Source organism: Polypterus senegalus, chromosome 17 (assembly GCF_016835505.1).
Source record: "Polypterus senegalus isolate Bchr_013 chromosome 17, ASM1683550v1, whole genome shotgun sequence".
NCBI classification, from domain to species: Eukaryota; Metazoa; Chordata; class Cladistia; order Polypteriformes; family Polypteridae; genus Polypterus; species Polypterus senegalus.
This window is the reverse complement of record NC_053170.1, coordinates 50,314,300-50,335,395: the sequence shown is the minus strand read 5'-3', so window position 1 is coordinate 50,335,395 and position 21,096 is coordinate 50,314,300. Positions and strand designations below refer to the sequence as shown.

Genomic DNA, 21,096 nt, shown 5'->3' with positions numbered 1-21,096 from the left:
TAGAATATTTAATGCATACCACTTGACGTTCCTCAGTCTTCGTTCTTCATAGGTGGTAGTCTTCGGATCCTCGGCACCATGCAACATCTCTCAAGTTGCAAAAATACAATTGTGATGAGCTGAAGCAGCACATCAATTTAAAAATTTTACATTTAAAATCAGTAACAAGCCTGAGGCCAAATCTTAGTGACAAAAATTGATCAAATTAATGAAAGCTGCTGTGAAAAGGCAGCTGCCATGGCTCAGCACCCAGATGTGACAACTAGAGGTTCATTATAGGCCCAGGTACAAAGAAACACCTTATGGTATGTGTTAATCACCATAACACATTCTGTGGTGTGACGATTAGTATATTAACTTGTATTGCTCACGCTGAGTTTCCTTTAATGGCCCCTGGTTTGGCAGTATTCTTACCATATGCCTGATAAACAATATTGCATGTAAAAGCAAATGGATAGATGCCACACAATCATGACACGCATGCAATTTCTGTAACAAAATTGTATTTGGGAGAAATAAGATATTCATACAAGACCCAAAAAACTGCTAAACCATAATTCATCTACAACATAAATGGGGAGACTGTATAGTATGACCCAAAAAACTGCTAAACCATAATTCATTTACAACATAAATGGGGAGACTGTATAGTTGAGCAAGTTTCTATCTGCTGGAGCAAACAAAATACAAAACTGAACTTGTACAGTTCTAAACTTTACAGAACAGAATACTAATTAAATGAGTCCAAAAGATTAGACAGCAGTGCCTCTTTCCAAATTCTGCTTGATTTCTGCTGTATATTTTCCATAGAACCTTTCAGCCTTCTTGTTGAATTTAGCATTCCTCTCATTAATATAATCGATATCTGCATCATCATTGTAAGCCCTTCGCCGGCTGTATTTTCCTCTCTTCTCGATCCTGTTATAAAAGAGTTAAGGAAAGAAAACATTTTTAGTAATGGGGGTGGGAATCTTGGTTTCTTGTATGATTTTTGGGTGCAAGGGGTCTACATCTATGATGATATCAGCATTAGGTGCAGGACCCATTTTCAAAATGCAACTACTGTACTTAGCACTGGCAGATTACAAAAAATGCACATGTCTGTTGCTGGATCAAACCATATTTTGAAGTGAATAAACTGCAGCCAGGGTCGGTAATGGATTCCTAAATTGACCACCTTCAGACAGGGCACATTCTGAGAATCAAATTATTATTAGAAACTGGGCATGGGAGTGTAAATCTAACCTGTTAATTTCATTTGAGATTTAATCGTCTTTTTTGTTCAAACAATGAAATCCTATGCTGAGACTAATTGCAACCCATTCCCCATTGACTTTGCCACGTTACTGTAGTAAAGCATGGGCTAATGATGTAAGTAACTGCTTTTTGCCACTCATCAACACTAAGTGTTCTGTAATATTGATTTTTTAATTAAACAAAACAGAAAATAAAATAACTGACCTGTTATTACAAATTTAATTTACCTGTTTACTAGTTCTTTTTTCCAAGTCTCATTACTTGTTTAGAGACCTGTGTGCACTTGAGGAGTTTCTCCAAAAATACTACATCAAGATGCCTCCAAATAGTTTTAAGAAAAGGTTCTTTAAAAGAACCAGTCAGAGATGGCCAAGTCCATCAGTACCGGATCATGCTAACTGACCTGCTGAATCTCTCCCCTTGTTTACCGTGTGGAAAGAACAAAGAAGTTGGGTAAATCAATAGGAGGAGGTGTATGTCTCTTGGTCAACTACAAGAGGTGTGCCAACAGGAATGTATCTGTTTTATCACACTACTGATGGCCGGATCTTTAGCTCCTGACAATTAAAGGCACCCCATTTTATGAAAATGTGTATGAAACAAAAAAAGCAATTAATACTGGAGAAAACTAAGACGATAAAAGACTTGCACTCCTCTGTAACAGAGAGAAGAGAAACACTGCATGAGACAGCAATATCAAGCATACAGACACTCATTACTTAACCACAAAGTTCCATTCATACATGTAGGTCATTAAGTGAACTTGTTGATAAGCGACGAGCCGCCCCTTACCAATATTTTAAGCATAGTACACTGGAAAGTAGGTTTGTGTCAACCATATTAAATTACAAATGTAAAGATGACATACATAGTGTTGGAGATTGCAAACACTAATGTGGTAAATACTGACTGGGAACGACACTGAGAAAGGGCAATGCAAGACGAGAAGCTTGATACTGACACATTACTGCCGTTTCCATGACCAAAGTTCTTGCACGGCCTACATGACTGACTGGTCAGAGAGCTGTTTGTAAGTCCGCACGTTGTTAAAAGGGTAGGTCGTTAGGTGAGGAGTGTCTGTACTTAATAAATCTTTTTTTTTTTTTTTTAATGTGAGAGAAAAAACAAATCTATAATGTTTCGGCTAGTAAGACATACTCCTTACTTTAACTTAACTTTAGTAAGACTTACTCATTAGTTTAACAAGGGTTGCTATCCAGTAAGTTTGGTACAAACCTAACAGTAGACACCACACTGAATACCATGGTGAGGAATGGTCAAAGCAGCACCACATTTGACATTTTACAGTCCTTACTGCAGAGAGGTATCTCCAAACACAGAAGGGAAAAACGGATGGTGGTACAGTAAGTCACAAAAACACTCAGGCTTAAAAACAATCCAAAGCAAACAGCAACATTGGAGTGGACTAAAGCCAAAGAAGTCGAGTAGGATGGAAGTGGCTATGACTGAAAGTGTGTGAACTCTTTAAGGTGCTCACTACTTCAGTAGCCAAATTACAGTGTTCCCCACATCACCCATTGGGCTACAGACATGAGGGGGTGGTGATCTTACAGATTTGCAGCACCACAGAGGCAACAACGAGGTGCTGTGAACCTGCTGTTGCCTCAACAATGGACACAGGATCTAGTCCATCATCCACTGAAAATCCACAAAGCCCCATGGAGACCGAAAAGGGAGCCTGGTGAACTCAAACAAACCCATCTGGAGTGGTGAAAGCAGTTTTCTCACAACTGGATTCCTCCAAGGACACCTGCCAGTACCCTTTTGTGAGATCCAGGGTGGAGATATAGGAGGCTTGCCTAAGTTTCTCTAAAAAGTTATTTATACGATGCATCGGGTACGCATCAAACTTGGGCCTATGAGTGGAAACAATTTGGCAGTTGGGACACGCCCTACAAGACTGTATCACATCCCGGCCAATATTCAGCCAATAAAAGCATTTCAAAATGCATTCCCTCGTCTACTCAACACCGAGATGACCTCCCAAACCATCTCTGTATGCCTGTTTAGCACCATCAACTGCTTGATCTGCTCATCCTCACACAATCAGAAATCACCAGATACAAGAAACCAACCTTAATTAAAAAGTGTGGCATTTTAAAGTTCGGGTCCTGCCTCTCCAGATTGTAAGAAGCATTTGTGACGTGGGCCAGTCTGAATGCAAAATCCAAGTTGCTGTCGGCTTGTGGCAGGCGGGCAAACTCTGTCCGAGTGGCAGTTTCTGCTTCCCCTGTGGCGGGTGTCCGGTCGGGGGAGGATGTCTGCATGAGCTACAGAGGAAAAGTCCGCCACCTGTCCGGAGTTCTCACTTGAGGATTCGTCTCCCATATCAATGGACAACTTGGGTTCAATTTCAAACTCCGCTCTTTGATTAGCCAAGACCCGTGGGAAAAGGGCATTCCTCTTCCCAAAGAGGCCAGGGTGAAGTGTCTGATATAGCAGTCCAAACCTTAAAGTTCTTCCCATTAAATTTCAGAGGGAGTAAGATAGTCTCATATGTTTTAATGTCCCCATGGACACAGTGAAGGTTCATCCGGGTCTGTGCTCCCGTAAAGGGTCTGCCGAAGCAAGTCACAACGAACTACAAAGAGGTCGCTACCAGAGTCCAACAGAAATGGGATTTCATGTTTGGTCAACTTAGAGACCTTAAAATTGTCCTTGACTAACACCTTGGGGGAAACTTGCGAGCACATACCTGGGCCAGACTGATGTCCATGGTTTGTGCAGGTGGGAGGAGGCAGTCCCAAACCAGATGTCCTGGTTGATCACAGCGAAATCAACTGCACTCAGTTCCCACTACAGAGTTCCTCCAATTGCATCTGCAACCCTAGGAGCCTGTGCTGGTTAGATTGAAATTGGGGACAAGCCTAGGTAGCCCCTCTGCTTCCTGGTGGCTTGGTCGCCCTGAAGTCTGCGGGCCAGGTCTAATATCGAGTGGTCATCATCCCAGAGCATCTCATCACAAAGGTCCTTGTCTATCCCAGACAGGACTGCGTCAATAGCGAGCTTCTCTACAATGTGCTCGAAGGTATCCCCACTGAAGCTTTGAATCAGGTCCACTAAGTCCTAAACCTGTCCCCATATACGCCAGTCAGGGTAAATGCGCCACGGACGAAACTGGAGCACCTTGACAGGACTCATAGCTATGCGGTGTAGGAGGATCTTTTGCTTCAGGAAATCATAATCATTGAGCATTTCGGGAGGGAGGTTTTGCATAACCTGTAGGGCCTCTCCAGTTAAAAACAGGTCCAAAATAGCTGCCCAGCTTTCCCTATCCCAGCGCATCACTGTTGCAGTGTGTTCGAAACAGAATAAGAAACACTCTGGGTTGTCCGCGAAGGAGACCCATCATCTTCACCAGCATATCCCTAGGTTGGGCAAATACAGAAGCACCCGCAGGAGACTCATCTTGCTTCGCCAGGATCAGGTTGTTATGTGCCTGTTGGGGTTCCACTGGTGCAAGACTTCACTTCGCTTCCTTGCACCCAAAAGACAAGGCAGAGTCTAAGGATTTCAGGAAAACCAGCTTTATTCAACTTGAAACAGGAACAGCAAGGTTATTGATTGCAGTGGGAGAGCCAGTCTACTATAAACAGACACAGCAAATGGCCAGGACCAGAGCCAGATCGGTCCCCAAGTTATAGTGTTCCCTGCATCACCCATTGACAAATGCGTTGCGCGAGGAAAGGCATGTCACTCAGTTGGTGAGGGTCTCAGAAGAGTTATAAAATATCACAATATGAAACTGAACTCCTAACAGATATACAAAATAGATAACCTAAACAATCACTTCCCACACATAAAAAGGATTTTGAAATGTTAGGTTATTAAACTGTGAAACTTGAACTTTACTCGATAACCTGTGGCACTTCTTTTAGCAGCAATACCTTCACAAAGACGTCTTTGATAAACAGTTATCGGTCTCCTACATCTTGGCAGAGGGATCTTTCCCAATCTACAAATCTTGGTCTGCTCCGTGAGGCTTGAATGATGCCTTGCCTAAACACCACCCTTCAGGTCCTACCACAGCATTTCAATAGAGTACAGTTCAGAACTTTGGTTTGGCCAATTCCAGGAACTTCAACATCTTCTTTCTAAGCCATCTAAAGGACTTGCTTGAATGTTTAGGATTGCAAAATTCATGTTACACCTAGTGTAGGATAGACTAACATTACCCATTTTGCTACTGTTGTGCACTCAAGAACTTTATTAAAAAGCAGACACTTCGAATTCCAACAAGAGTTTCAGTTTTCACTCCACAGGGCCTCTTCAGAATGCCTTACCTAATAAGGCTGATCAATCATTCATAAAGTAATACCTAGAGATATCTCTGTAATGCACCACCTAAATACTTGCTCAGAGAGAAAGGACCATAAGTCAACAATGTGCAACATTGATGGACAAACCTTTGCACCAATTGCCAATCAAAACCATATGCACCACTGAAACCAATGACAAAACATCTACTCCTTTCTTTAAGAGACACTGCAAGCACCACATCTGTGCTCTCTGTGTACACTCACTGTTCTCAACTAGACCATTAGTTTTGCTCTCTATAGCAAGGACTCTGTTGCCTAAAATGTGGCCTCAACAAAGGTTGGAATTATCTCTTTTACTTTAAAGGGCAACCATGTACTGGAACTGAAACAATGCAAGACTTGTATGTATTGGAGTTACATTAGGGTGCCACTAGTCCAAACCTTGTTTAGCAATAGCAGGAGCAAGAGAAGGACCACATGTAAAAACCATGCATTCATCTTGCTAAAGATGAGGGTTGATTGACTAGCAGCTGCCCAGCAGATGTAAACTTTATGCTAGCCAAAAGAGGACATTATGTATACAACCTTGATGAGAAAACTGCAGTGCTACCTGCAACCAGAAGGTGCAACCAAGGTGAAGGAGGAAAGGAGCTCCTGAGTAAAGGAAAGAAATGTGCACTTAACTTCCTTGTACATGCTAGAGGATGACAGAGAAGGAACAAAGCAGTAACTACATCAAACCATTAGCACAAGTACTTTGAATCCTGAGAACTATTATTTGTAACTTAGGTTCGTTAGAATAAAGCCAGCTAATATATTATGGCATTGGTAATGTGCAACCGGACAACATCTCTGAATTCTCATATAATGCTTGATGAGGTTGGAGAACACTAAGCAACAGGATACGAGACCATCCCTCAATACAGCATCTCTTTCGATCTTGCAGATTTCATTTTTTTTCCCAGCCCATTTTACTTCTATTTACCAAGGGTGCCAATATTATTGGAAGGCACTATATAAACAAAACAGAAAATATGCACATATCATCTAGGTGCTTTAGAAACTTTGTTAGAAACCGATTTGATCATTGGAGCATAACATTTTTTTTTTCATTTAAGAGTTCTCACACCGTGAATCATATTGAAAAGAAAAGCAAAAACAGAATGCAATAACGTGTTAAGAGGCTCTATTGCATACAAGTTTTTTAGCAGTATTTGAAAATTCCATGTAGTTAAAAGCAGAATCCAGATGGGCTTGTGGCAGCTAAGTAGACCGCAGATTTCAATTCAACAGAGGTAAAATAGCATCAAATGATGTGCTGTTACTTTTTGGTTGTACAGAATCTATGACTACCTGTAGTTCAAATGTCTTATGCATAACATTTTTGAAAGAAATACCTGATGGAGAGTCTAGTCTTAAGGTAAAATTGTTTGCTGCTGTGGACCATGATAGACAGCAGTTTAAGGAGCTTTGCCGATAAATCTCTAATGAACAGTTAATGCAGCAGTGAGGTTGTATTATTGTAAACATAAATAAGTGCATATTTGTTAACTCTAGGCCTTGCAATGTGAAGTTATATAAATAAGTGACTTTGTTTTAAAATGATTTCTTTTTTTCTATTTTTACTGTTAAGGTTCACTTAAACCAAAAGGAGCAGAAAAACTGTGAGAAGTAATACAAGCTTGAGTGTGTGTGCCTTTTCTGGTGTCTGACTAAACTGTACTGGGCTGTTGTACACTAAGTAAAAGAGAAAACACAGTATATACAAGTTGTACGGACCTCTTCCAATGTAAATTTGAAATGTTAAACTAATACATAGACACAAAAATGTTTCTCTGTTTTAATAAAATGTGCCCATTCTTTTCAATTAGGGATTTTGAAATTTCAAAATGTGTACAGCGCACTGTATTTGAGATGTCTCAATGAAGATCAAACTGTCCTGATAAATTTTCATGAACAGTAAGTGTGCCAGATTTCAACAAAATTGGTTCACTGGGAGTCAAGATGTTTGATGTGGACTGACAGATATGATGGAAGTGGCAATCACAGTAGTACTTTTTGCTTTATATGCAAAAGCTCCTGAAAAGGACAAAGATGAATGTACAAGTAACAATATGTAATTCTGGCTTCTGAAACACATGCATTTCTAATGTACTTTATTTTGGTTGTTTTTACAACTTTATTCTACTGTATATTCTGTTGCTGCTAATACTTTTGAGTTTGCTATTAATAAGTTGTCAATTACAGATGTATACTAGAACACTGATTCTGAGTTTTGTAATCTGAATATTTATTTTTTGCAAGTAATTATTTTAATAATTGGGCTTTGAATTACATTTACCATGCATTAAGCTAAGCTGTTTACCTTTGAGGTTTAATTCTAAAACCCATACTAAGAAAATGTCACTTAGCCTCTGAGGCTGCATATGAAATATAAAATAAGCGAAGACAGTTATTTACCCCTGAGGGTTTATTATAAATAACACAATAGTTATATTGTGTTTAACCTCAGAGTTTACTTATGAAAAAGTGACAACTAGCCTAATTGTTCTCCTGGGTAAAAAGCCTAAAAGACTGCAGATGACAGTACATCAATCTAATCAAAATATTACAGCAACTTCTAACTAATCCCATAAAGAAAATTAAAATTTTTTAGACTAAAAACAAACATTTAGACTCAGATTAATAGTTCACACTCATATTCTGACATTGGTAAGGAGACATGAGGCTTTAGCCTAAAACAGCGTTTCACAACAATTAAGTATTTGCGACCCGAGTTTTCATAACAGTTGTAATCGTGCCCCCCCTCCCCCCAACATATTTTTGAAATGTAGATGCATATTTCATTATACCTACTTAACTATTGACATTTATCTAACTCTATATTTATTGTTCTAGTATCAGAATGTAGTTTAAGTTAATTTGCTTTGGTTTCAACAGATGTTTTTTTGATTCTTGTTTTCTTTGTTTTACATCTTCGCACACCCTAGGGGGGCACAGCCCACAGGTTGAGAACCACTGGCCTAAACTAATAACCAGGTAAAATGTCTACATAACTTACGAAATGCTGCGATCAAATAGAAAAAATAAGCAAACCAACAGTAGAGTGATGGGGCAAATTAGGACTTAAACCAAAATTTCAGAAGATCCTAAAATAAAAGCCAAATGATAAAATGCTAATCCTGGTGCAGCTAGTTCCATCCTGATGTGGTGCAAGAAAGTATTATATTATAACCTTTACATATACATGTCAAAATTAGTGAGGATGGGAGGAGGAGTGCATTCATTCTCCGATTATTTTAATATGAAAAGGATCAAACCTTCTAAATTAAAGGGCATGCTCTATTAACATCAAGAATGTATGTCTAACTGAGAAGCTGACTTAAATGAAAAGCTGTAGCCAATGTATACTTAACCACTAGGGCTCAATTCCACCTGACTACACTAGGACAATTTTTCAAAAATGTAAATTAATAGCAATAAAGAATGTAGACATGATAAATACTAAAGGATTAAGAATGATATATATATGATATATATATATATATATATATATATATATATATATATATATATATATATATATATATATATATATATATATATATATATATATATATATATATATATATATATATATATATATATATATATATATATATATATATATATATATATATATATATATATATATATATATATATATATATATATATATATAATCTCAAAATGTGGTCACATTGTAGTTTCATACAGGTAGTGAAGTGCGTACACAAACAAATCCTTATTTAGAAATTTAAACAACTTACTGTTTTTCCACATCAGCTACCATCCTGTCAATTCCCTCCACTGAAGGAACATGTGTTCCATGTAGCAGGCTGTTTGCACTAGGATAAAAATCTTCACCACTGTAACAGTAAAACAGCTTTATGATTAAGAGACAGGTTTCTATAATGATACTTTATGATTATTATAAATATACATACAGTACAGTTCAGGTCCGATATTTTATTTAATCTATTTTTTTCAACATCCTATGCATTACAACAACACATTGCTGATGGCATGGGCGTGTTAAGATAAATATAAACTAATTCAATCCCATAAACAAAAGTACCAAATGAGTACTGAATTTATAAATAGATACAAAAGTCCAAGAAGCTATTAAACATAGCTGCTCAGTTCATGCATCTACTTTGCATGTAAAATGCCGCAAGGCAGTCGTGCCACCCACTGCATCACTATGCAACCTACAAAAAGCATGCTATAGTTAAGCCTCAACGTGTACACTTACAATTTATAAATAAAGCAACATTCAACATACTTCCATTTTTATTAAAACATTACTTGTTGAATTACCTAAAAAGCAAATAAGTGTATATCATCCAATAACAGAGTAGGCTTCTTGAAAAGCAGAGAAGGCTGCATTTATTTTTCCTATACAGAAATTAAAACACTCTTCTACAGCTTTGCCATTCTCTCTCTCCAAGTTATGTGACTCATTTAAAACCCTTAGTATGTTCAGTTTTAGTGTCACAGCGCGCGCGCACACACACACACACACACACCAAAGAAAAATGTTTTCCAATAATGTTTCCTTGGCTTTTTCAAATTTCAGCTAACTATGTGTCAGTATCAACCTGCCTGCTCTTATTATATAGAAAAAAGATTTAAACAAGACATCAAGAAATTTTTAGTTTATGACAGAGCAAGATCCTGATCAATAGTCTAACTAGATTATGGCCACAGATCTGAAAGAACCTAATTTATCAGTAATGTTGTAGGATTGCAGAGTATACTGGACTGGTACTGAAATCCAATTTTTACAATGGTATGGTACTTGTATTGCCATAATTTCAGTACCAGAAGAAAATGGTAGCTTTCAAGCACCTTAAGCTCGATCATTTAATAGAAATGTGATTGGAATTCAAAGGAGGGAAAGCTCTTTGCTTTTTTGAATTACATCAAGCTCAAATCACTATGGATACCAACTCTTCAAGCATATATATAGTTATATAAAATGTGCTGGAGATTCCAAAGGGGATCCTAACCACTAGTAAGATGATCTGCAGAATGCGAAATAGCAGAGAGGCACATGTGTTTGTGGATTGGGGAAAAGAAGCTGCTGGGAAAAGGAGGGAGGAATCTGTTACTTGCCTCTATACCATTTTGTTACCAATACAGAAGTCAAAAGTTTTAGTTACCAATCCAACACCATACTGTAGGCCATATTAATGAAATATAGCAACACAGCACCATAATAAGACACATTTTTCACATACAAAGCAAGATTGTTAAAGACTATAATGAACACAAATATCCTACCACTCTTCTCTTTGACGTTCATACTCTTCCATGTCTGGCTTAATCTGCTTGGTGAGCCTCTGGTACTGACGCAACTGAGCGGCTGCATAATCTGAAAAAATATGTAAATATATCTTATAAATAAAAATGACTTAAATTTGCACCAAAGAAAACTTACAAGTTGGACTGAGTTACAAAATTTTAAATTAATATTTAATGATTTTTAATTTTTACTTTCACAATAAATTTTTGATGCTGCTAATAGATACCACATTGACTTTTCCAGGATAATTTATTCAACGGCAAGCAAGTATAAATGTTTTATCAAAACAAACTTTTACACATAAAAAAAAAAAATAGAAAAAGACAACAATGTAAAAATATAATATACCTGAAAAACCTGGATCTGGATTTTTCTTCTTTTTCTTTCTTTCCCATCTATCAGCATCATCTGCACTGATTTCCATAAGTTTCACTCTTTCATAATCTTCCCCTTTTGCAGCACACTCCTAATTTTTATGTTAAGAAAAATATTTATTAACTTTTGGAATTTCCATAAAAAAATTCAAAATGCTATTAAAACATCTAAAGTCATCACTATTGCATAGAAAAGCAACCTATCCAACAAGCCCCTGCATTTTGGTGCCATGAGGAGCTATTACTAATATAATACAGCTAAAATATATCATAAGCTAATATTTATAAAGCCACAACAACAATATGCAATACTCAGAAAAACTTAGATCTATACATAATATAAGTGTAAGCTGTATCAAATAAAGTCGTCCTGTCAAAAAGTGTAAAGATGAATGGCTGAAGACTACTGTGTCAGTTGACACTAAAAGCGTTACCCAATAAAGGCTGCAGTTTTTACAAAATAAGAACATGTCAAATTTAGCTGAATTTCAAAAAATAAACATCCCTAAACCATTTTCTTCCACCAACACTAAGAAATAAGCTACCAATAATGATGAGCAAACCCCACTGAATATGCTTCATCTCAAGTTCGGCAAAAACACAGAAATGTTTGCATGAAACACACTGAAGTCAATGGGGGGAAGAAGAAAATGCACGAGTTTTTAATACATTTCAATGGTTTAGTGGTCTTTTAAGTGTCCCTGAGGGATAGGAAAGCAGTTCTCAAATATGGTGGCCAAAAACATGACAGTCCTTTATCTCGCTTTGCATCTGCTAAGCTTCTATCACTATGAGCCTGTGATGCAAAGATCAGCGTTATATATTCTGTGGGCTGTTCCTGTTACTACCTGATCTGCACCGCATAGCAAGGGGAAAAACATGCTTAATCTAGCAATGAAGACATGACATAAAATGATGGGCAGCTAATACAACCCTCAAGAGAAGTTGTTTTTTTTTTTCTTAAAAGCATGCTGGATGTAAATCCAGCTAAAGTGTCAGGAGGAGTATGCATGCGGGAAAGTCTGACGAATTTATGATGTAAATCAGATAGGTAGTGTAAATTGGGTAGTGACAACCACATCCAATATAGGCTGCTACAGATCTGTAATGTCACGTTGGCCTCAAAGCATTATGGGGAACAGGGGAAAAAAAAAGCTTGCCTGAGCTGGCTGCATGGTACATTTAAGGAAAAATTTCACAAACAAGGTAATTGTCAAACCCAGCAAATTTGTGGTAAAAAAACATTTTGGTGAATTTAGCCAAACAATACAGTTACCAATGCAGCAAAAGCTAAAACATTAGTCCAAAAATCTCAATCTGGTTTATAATGCTGTCAGAAAAAGTATTTGCTCCATTTTATTACATCAGAATTTATACTTTGCAATCAATATCAATTGATGTACAAATTCTTTTCTAAGCTGTATTTTAGGAAATACTACATATTTGCAACTATCAATATAGTTTTTGGACCACTGTTTCTAATTTTATGAGAAATTAAAGTTTTTTCTTCTTTTCAAAAGACCAAGAGACTGTAAAAGTGACACTGAAATAGGAACCTCTGCTGTCTTAATATCAGGCATCTGCCACAGACTTTTTTCCCCCATCACCAGGGCTCCAAAACTAAGTGTGGAGATCTGATTCATACTTTTTCTCAGCAGCTATAAACCAACTGAAAGCAAGAAGTGTTCATCATTAACTTCACTGCCTCTCCCTCCAACTTTAAACAGAACTGGACAATCCACTCAAACTCTATTTATGTCATTATAAACAAATGTACCTATAGTACATTAAGGCGGGTCTATAATGTGCATAACACCTCAATAACATCACTGTCTGACTGTATGCCAACATCTCAAAGTAACAACTGCACTGTTGATTGTGACATTTAATATACACCTCACTTCAAAATGTCTGATCACTACATTTCAGTTCTTACAAACTTTTTTTCATCCACTGTCACTAGTCTTTGCAGACCAACAGTACTTATGGATTTGGAAATCTGATGTTGGTTGTATTAATGACACCTTTGTACTACTCATGAGACAACAGCTTCACCAACTCATAAGAAAATTCTTTAATATTCAATAAGTGGATTACCACAGTTTACTTAAAGAAAGTTCTGCACAAATTATTCACTTGTATCAAATTATACGGTCATTATAGTCATAGGTACAGAGTACAGTGAAACTCTAAGCATATGCTATTACCTGTGCAAGGTATTTTAGTGTCTATCCTCCAAATACAATACACTGATCTTAAATATTATTATTATTATTATTAACTGAAGTGCAATAGATGCACATAAAAACTGAACCTTTTTCTTTTCATTTTCAGCTAGTTCCCATTCTAGGCGTGCTTTCTTTGCTTCCCAGTTTGTAGGTAGTTTCTGTCTTTTGTCTTCTTCCACAACTTCTTGATGGTTAAGCTTCCGGGCTTCATTCTGTATTTTAAAGAAAAACGTTAGTGTTTACATTTAATTTCCTATGAGTTTTATCACAAAGACCTGAAAAAAATTAAGTTAAATATGGAAACAGAAGAAACAATTGTTCTTCATTATGACTAAAACACATTATCATTTTCATCAATCCCAATTCAGATTTTGCTATCCTACTGCATAAACAGTAACAAAAATAAAATGCATAAAATTAATTCCTTTAAGCAGAACTGAGATCCACTTTAGTATCTGGAACTTGGAACAGTCCTGTATTTGGAGATTTAAATCTGATTTTTTTTTTTTTTGGCAATCCAAAACTATTTTTTTAGCCAGCTATTGTTTTCTGTATAACTTATTGACATCAACAACTTGTTCTTAAAGCAGTGAGGGCTGTCAGAAAATAATAATAAAAAAAAAAACAGTTGACATTAGTTGCTTTATGTGTAATTTCACTGGGCAAGTCAGGAATTGCTCATACAGCTGATATAGAAATAAAATATTTGAAGTAACATCTCCTAAAATGCTTCTAAATGTGAATAAGATATTTCTTAGATGTCATAAAATTAAAAAGGGGAAATTCTTCTTTTTGATTCCACACTATCACTTTGTTCACATATATGTCATGTAATTTTAGATGGCTTCCTTTGCAAACCCTGGAACTGAATACATGATGTATGAAAAAAGAGAGGAAAAAAAAAAAAAAAAAGGAACTGTCACATCCACCACCAAAAATAAAACACTTAAGAAACTAGAATTAACCTCAAAAAGTCAAAGGAAGCAACTTTCTTAAACGTGTAATTAGAGAAACCATTGTACATATTTTACTGCTGACGTGGGTATTACTTTTTTCTGGTGCTTCTGAAATAAGTTAAATGTGCTTAACAATTAATTCATCACATTAGCTCTTTACATTTAATAGAAACTAATTTTTCTATTTTTAATGCATTTCTTTTATACCTCAATTATAAAGTAGACTTGTCTACATGAAATGAATATACTTCCATCAATCTATTTTTTTTTTACTAAATACAATGCATATGATCACAATGAACCAGAGCCATCTAGAGCAAGGCAAATACTAACCATAGAAGGGGCAGCAGTTCATCATGAAAAATGCAAACACATACATGTATTCTAAAACTGGGCTAATTCTATACTAAATTCATATTAATATGCCTGTATGTTTGTAATTACTAAATTATTAGGAAAATAAGTGATTATGTGTAGACAATGTGCAGACCTTTGTAGTGACCGCGAATAAAAATGTCTAGCAAATTCCCTGTGGTGCCGTAAAATTTACTATGGCATATTATGGATGCAAAGCATTCTATAAAAATTACAGATTGAAATAAGAATGTATGAAGCACTCATGGATTAAAGGAATTATGCATTCAGTTTCTAGACATTCACTACAGGCGCACAATATAAATAAATCTAGACATACTAAACATAGCATAACTGAAAACATGAAATGCACTATAGGAGATACAATTTCAAAGCATTTTCATAATAATTAAAATATATTTGGCCAGGACAGTAAGTGTATAGACTTGTCTTAAAATCCCATACCAAGTATTACATATTGAAAATTCCGTAATAATAATAATAATAATAATAATACTACAAGAACCATGGTAAGCCATATTTAGAATGTTCAAGTTTTTTGGGAAACACATAAAATGTGAAGCTACTCCTGGGAATTTCACGTGAATGCACTTTCAAGTCTTAGTTTCCAGAAAGAAACTAATTATAGATAAAATTGCTAGCCCACATCACCTTGTTCTGTCATTCTGTTCTACATAATAAAAAAACAATCTGTTCAGAAAGAAATGCCACTTTGTAGTCATATGGCATATTTTCTTATGAAACACTACCCTAATGCAGTTTCTATTTATTTTGATTTAAAAAAGAAGAATTCAAATGGCAAACTAACAGGGATATAACATTTCTTCCAAACATCAACATGCAAATGCATGTGCATATAGTGATAAAAATGTGAGATGTTGCAAACTTTAAATTTTTAAACTTCTACAGCATGTGAATTTAGCACAATTAATTTTTATTAGATTTAACAATGTATGTTAATTATATCTTCTGCATTGAATACACAGCTTGGAATGCAATGCACATGCTAGAGTTAAATGCATATGGCACCAATATGTTCCTATGTAATGTACTTTATCTTTAAGGCATGAATAGGCAGGCAGACCGACAAGTTAATTAACACAGCTGCACTATCATAACTTGCGGAATATTCATAGTCTACCTTCATATTTGTAGGGTTATCTTTGGCATCCCAAAAATGTTCTTGCAACTGGGTATGCTCATGTCTTGAAAACAATTTTTACATTTTGCTGTTTAGTTTCTTTTCCAAGTCAGAATAATCAAATGTTTGTTTTAACATCTAGCAGATGGTACCTATACAGATGTGTAGAATTCACAAGCTCAATGCTTCACAGCACAATGCCATGGTAATTTGTCATCATTACCCACAAAATCACTCTAGAAAAAATGAAGTCACAAAAATAAACAGTTGAATTTTTGTGGGGAAACAGGCACCCATAAGTTGTATTTAACTATTTGTGGAACATTTTTTTTTTTTAAATCGACAATGGCATTTGTTTTTAATCACTGTCTGAATGATCAACGTGTTTTTCTTCTGGAGTACTACTGTGTTCTTCAAATGAACGAACAAATTGCAAAATTATTGCACCTGTTATCTTTTCATTATTGGGTTTTTCTAGATTTGTTTTTCATCTTTCAAGGTATATTCTGAAGGTGTTGTCTAATCAAATGCTTAATACAATGAAGATTTTATACTTAATTCACTGAAAGCATTCAATCTAATAGGGTTGCTTGACTCAGGCTCTGCAGAATTAAAAGTCAGGAATGAACTGATGAATGAGAATACAGACCATGTGTTTCTGAGTGGTGGACAGAGTACTGTATAGGAAATCTTACATAGTCTCCATGCAATGCTAAACATCTTTTTCATTAACCAAAGTATCATGTCAACAAAGGAACATGCCATTGATTAAGAAAGCAAACAAATGAAATAAATACAGATGCATATAATTGTCACAAACGTAGAAACAGGACCCCCCACAGACAAAAAAACAAATTAACTGGACTATGTAGATAAGAAAGTGAATGGATGACTTATATAAAATATGGAAAAAGCCTTATTTAACAATAACCTAAAAAAATTGATAGAATTAGTTATAAATTAATAAGCATTAGCTAACATAAAATCAAATACCAACATCATAATATTGTGTTTAATAAATCATTAAATATATTAATACCCTTTTAAAGTGAAGCTCTCTGAATTTTCTTAACCGTTCTTCCCTTTTCTGGGCAGCAGTGCTCTGAAAGGACAGTTCAGATTCACTTACCGATGCTGAAACCTGGAAAAAAAATAAAAGTTAATTGAATTCTGGGTCACAAGAGCTGCAACCAATCCTGGCAGCACTGAGAGCAAGGTATGAAACAAAGTATTCATTACAATATGATTTCATTCACAATATGAAAGAAAACAAAGAGGTAAGCACAAGCATATTTAACAGGATTATTAATAATGCAAAAGTGGATGAATGTGTGCTTAACAAACCATTATTCCACTTTCACAGATATATATGACCTCCTGTCAGTTTTTTGCTGAGATAAATCAACTTCCTGCTGAATGGTGGTCGGCATACACAAAAAATAAAAAAAAAATCAATCGGGACTGTTGTTCAGCTGTTCTCTCAAAAATTTCCCCGAACAGACCATGACATATGCAACATGTCATCTAAAAACGTGTAAAGGGATACAGATATTTTCATGAAAATTATTTTTTCAACTGTGAAGGTAAGTGGTCTCTTGTTAATACTGTTCTGCTAGCTAGCATCATATGCCATGCTAATTTATGAATGGAACATTTTTCATGTTCTTTTGTCCTTTGTAAGCGATTACAAAAAAATTACTGAAATTAAACAGCACTTCTACCTAGATGATGACTCAGGCATCTACACTTGCTGTTTTGCAATAGTGCATCAGATGTCAGTTAGGGTTAGCAGCTACTGCCATGCAGAAATCACAAAGTCAGAGATTAAAAACTGCGAGTTCAATTCTAATTGGATGGATGAAATTGCATTTATTTTCCAAACTCATGACAATGCTAGTGTACTGTGTCTGAATTCCCTGACTACGTTTATGGTTAACAAAACTGCAAGTATCAGGCACCACTATGAAACTAAATGTGTAAACATTAACAGTGCTTTCCTACTTGGCAGCAGAACCAGAATGAACAGCAGTATGGCTGCTTAGAAAGCTTAATATAAAACCTCCACAAGCACTCTGACAGTTACTGCAGCTCTTCAGAATAAGGCCACTGCTACTTCAATTCGGGTGGTCTGGGAGCTCGCTAGATGCAGAACTGGTAAAACGATACACTTTAAGGTTTTGCTAGAGGAAAAAGCAAGATAAAATTGTTAACATTGTGAAAACAAGTACCCTTGTTTAATTTATCAGTAGCGTGCAGGGTTAAAATTTTGTATTATGATAGTTCTTCAGATAGATTGTCAAACCAGAAACTGATTGCAGTCGATTAGATATCAAATAATACAAATACTGTCCAACTGTCTTAACTGTCTGTGCTTACAGACAAAACGTCTGATGATTAATAATACAGGGCTAAAGTACAGTGCTTGGACAATGGGACGCTAAACGTAATACTAAGCCTCCATCTTTGCCAACTATTGACTGATCCCTGTCTGTAACAAGGAAGCTTATTTTCATTTTTTCCAAAAGTCTCTTCAAAAACACTTTCACAGCAGCAAAAATCACTTGAGTTACCACTGACTAAGGGTTTTCACATTCAGAAGATCAACCTACAGTCAATACATTGCACTGGATTCATCAAACTATTTTGTCGGTGAAGGTGCCCAGTAAGATGAAGAAAATGATAAATACAGTAATCAAAGCATGTCACATGCATTTACTCAATTTCAAGCATGCATTATGGACTTTTTAAAATGTGCCTAAAAGACAGGATGGCTGAATACTCAGAATTTCCCCTGCACAATCATTTACAATGGACAAAATGAGATCAGGTCCTGAAACAATTCTTTGTGCTGTGAAAAGATGTAACAGAACTTCTCTCAAGCGCATAGCAGATGAGTTTTCTTCTGTCCCAAGAAATTCAGGGGTTATTACCCATGTCTCACTTCTGTGCGACATCATCTGTGTGACATCACTAGCCACATAAACTCAACTGACAACTGCAATATTAGGCATAAGCATTGGAGATCTATTTAAAAATGTGACCACATTTCATGTATATTTGGACTTAATTCTAACTGACCTATAGGGGAAATGTTGCATGTTGCCACTCTGCACAATGTCAATGATTCTGTGAATAAGAAGGAAGTTCATAAAATATAGACATTACTTTGTCTCAATATCAACTTCAAGACACAGTCTGTCAACTTTAAAATCTTTAGTTAAAGAGCTCTTACTTTGCTGAAATCATTTTATTGTCCCTGAAAATAACACTGTTAAGCAGCATTGTTTTCCCTAAAACTATGACTGTGAAGCAGCATTGTTTTGCACTGGAGAGAAGTCAGTGCAACAACATAATCAAAGCCAAATTCAACCATTCACCAACCCGCTATATCCTAATTACAGGGTCACGGTGGTCTGCATGTCTTTGGGCAGTGGGAGGAAACCGGAGTACCCGGAGGAAACGGGGAGAACATGGAAACTTCACGCAGGGAGGACTCGGGAAGCGAACCCAGGTCTCCTTACTGCGAGGCAGCAGCGCTACTCACTGCGCCACCCAAGCCAAATTCAACAAAGTGGAAATGTGCATATTTTACACACTCCTTGTACAGCATTAAACAATGGAATTGCCATTACATTTTCATCAAGCTTGAACTTACCTTACATCTGCGAGTTTTGTCTTTTTTGTCTTTACAAAAAAAATCAATCTCATTAAGAATACGAGGCACAACTAATGTCTGTAAGTCACTCTAATCTCCCACAAGCCTGCCTTGACTAAACGCCCTATGGACCCGCAATGTCACCCAACACACTAACAAATTAGACTTGTACGATTTATTACACTTAAGACATAAATATCAGTGATCATTTATTTATCTTTTACAATGTATTAAAAACACAAATTTAAAAATATCAACTTGACAGGCAATAAAGCAAACACAAGAGAAACATTTAACTTTTGTTAAAAAAAGGAACACAAGCAGTAGCTCCTAGCTCACCATTATTTTTCAAAATTGGCCCCCAGACTAGGAACCATCGTTCATCGTTTGTGTAAAAATAAACTTTACATTTTAGTATTTTATCTCTTGCTCTAAAATACTATTTATTATTTCAGAGTCAATAACTGCATTTTATACAAACTGTCGCTCTTTTTATTCAGGAAAACGGAGATACATAATTCAGTCCAAGTCGAAAGGATAATATATTCCGCTACAGGTAATGCAAGGAACATAAATGAACAAATGCTGCTTATGACTCCCAAAAAGTTATTAGTTTCAAACTAAGTGCAGTAAAATATGTAACGTATTCAGAAAAATAGTTTCGTGCCACTGAATGCAGCAATACTGTGCACGGATGGTATGAAAAAAAAGCCAATTGACCAAATCTACTGTATCGATGACAGCGGACGCATGTCAAAAAGATGAACAAGAAGAATACATGCAATCTATTAAAACATCACCAGACTTAGTATTTTACCTTCTTAGAAAACATTAATTTCACACCTTAATTTTTCACTCGTCAACTGTTTACTAACCTCTCCAGCAGACGCCATGATTTTACTGTTGTAGAAAAGAACGGAAGTGATGTGGTCTGTTTACTCCCCCTCGCGAGATTTCAACTATGCAACGGTGTCGCAAAATGGAAAATTTTCGTGATTACTGTGTTGTGCTGGTTAAACCAATTGGGTAAAGTGATTTACAATTAAAGTGTGTTGTGTAAAAAATTTAAAGAAGATGTGAAATATGGAAAATGTTAAATACTTACCAACAGCTGACATTGTTTACCAAAAGTTGTATATTGTGAATGATACACATTTTATTTATCTGTCGATGTCCTGTTACTCTGTATGTTTCCTACAGTATTTAGATTTCTCCTGCTGTATGCATCTAAATTTGTCTTTAGCATTAATAAAGTATGTTTAATACAATCTTGTGTAACTTCGATTACAGTATGTTTTAACATGTGCATGATTTAATGAACAGACCACGACAGCCACAGTCACTAGTAGTACCTACAATATCCAAGTATTTCATTATGTTGTCCGATTAAATATGTCATATGTAAATTATTAAAATAATGAAAATTTCAAGTAAAAATAGGGGAGAAAATTTTTAATACATCTGTTGACTCTATTAGAAAAAG

At 35.9% G+C, this 21,096-nt stretch overlaps 1 protein-coding gene across 2 annotated transcripts; it reads right to left on the bottom strand.

The window, feature by feature from the left end:
* Positions 1 to 483: 483 nt before the first annotated feature.
* Positions 484 to 20,567, bottom strand: syf2 (SYF2 pre-mRNA-splicing factor). Of its 2 annotated transcripts, none has more exons than XM_039740459.1 (7): positions 20,489 to 20,567; positions 16,998 to 17,099; positions 13,573 to 13,698; positions 11,233 to 11,350; positions 10,863 to 10,953; positions 9,347 to 9,445; positions 484 to 918 (listed from the first exon to the last, which is right to left on the bottom strand). In XM_039740459.1, the coding sequence occupies exons 1-7, from the start codon at positions 20,504 to 20,506 to the stop codon at positions 753 to 755; spliced, it is 720 nt and encodes a 239-aa protein (XP_039596393.1). In that variant the 5' UTR covers positions 20,507 to 20,567; the 3' UTR covers positions 484 to 752. The 2 variants fall into 2 exon arrangements, with proteins under 2 accessions (XP_039596393.1, XP_039596394.1); XM_039740460.1 differs by lacking the exon at positions 20,489 to 20,567 and adding an exon at positions 20,431 to 20,460.
* Between the last annotated feature and the right edge of the window lie 529 nt (positions 20,568 to 21,096).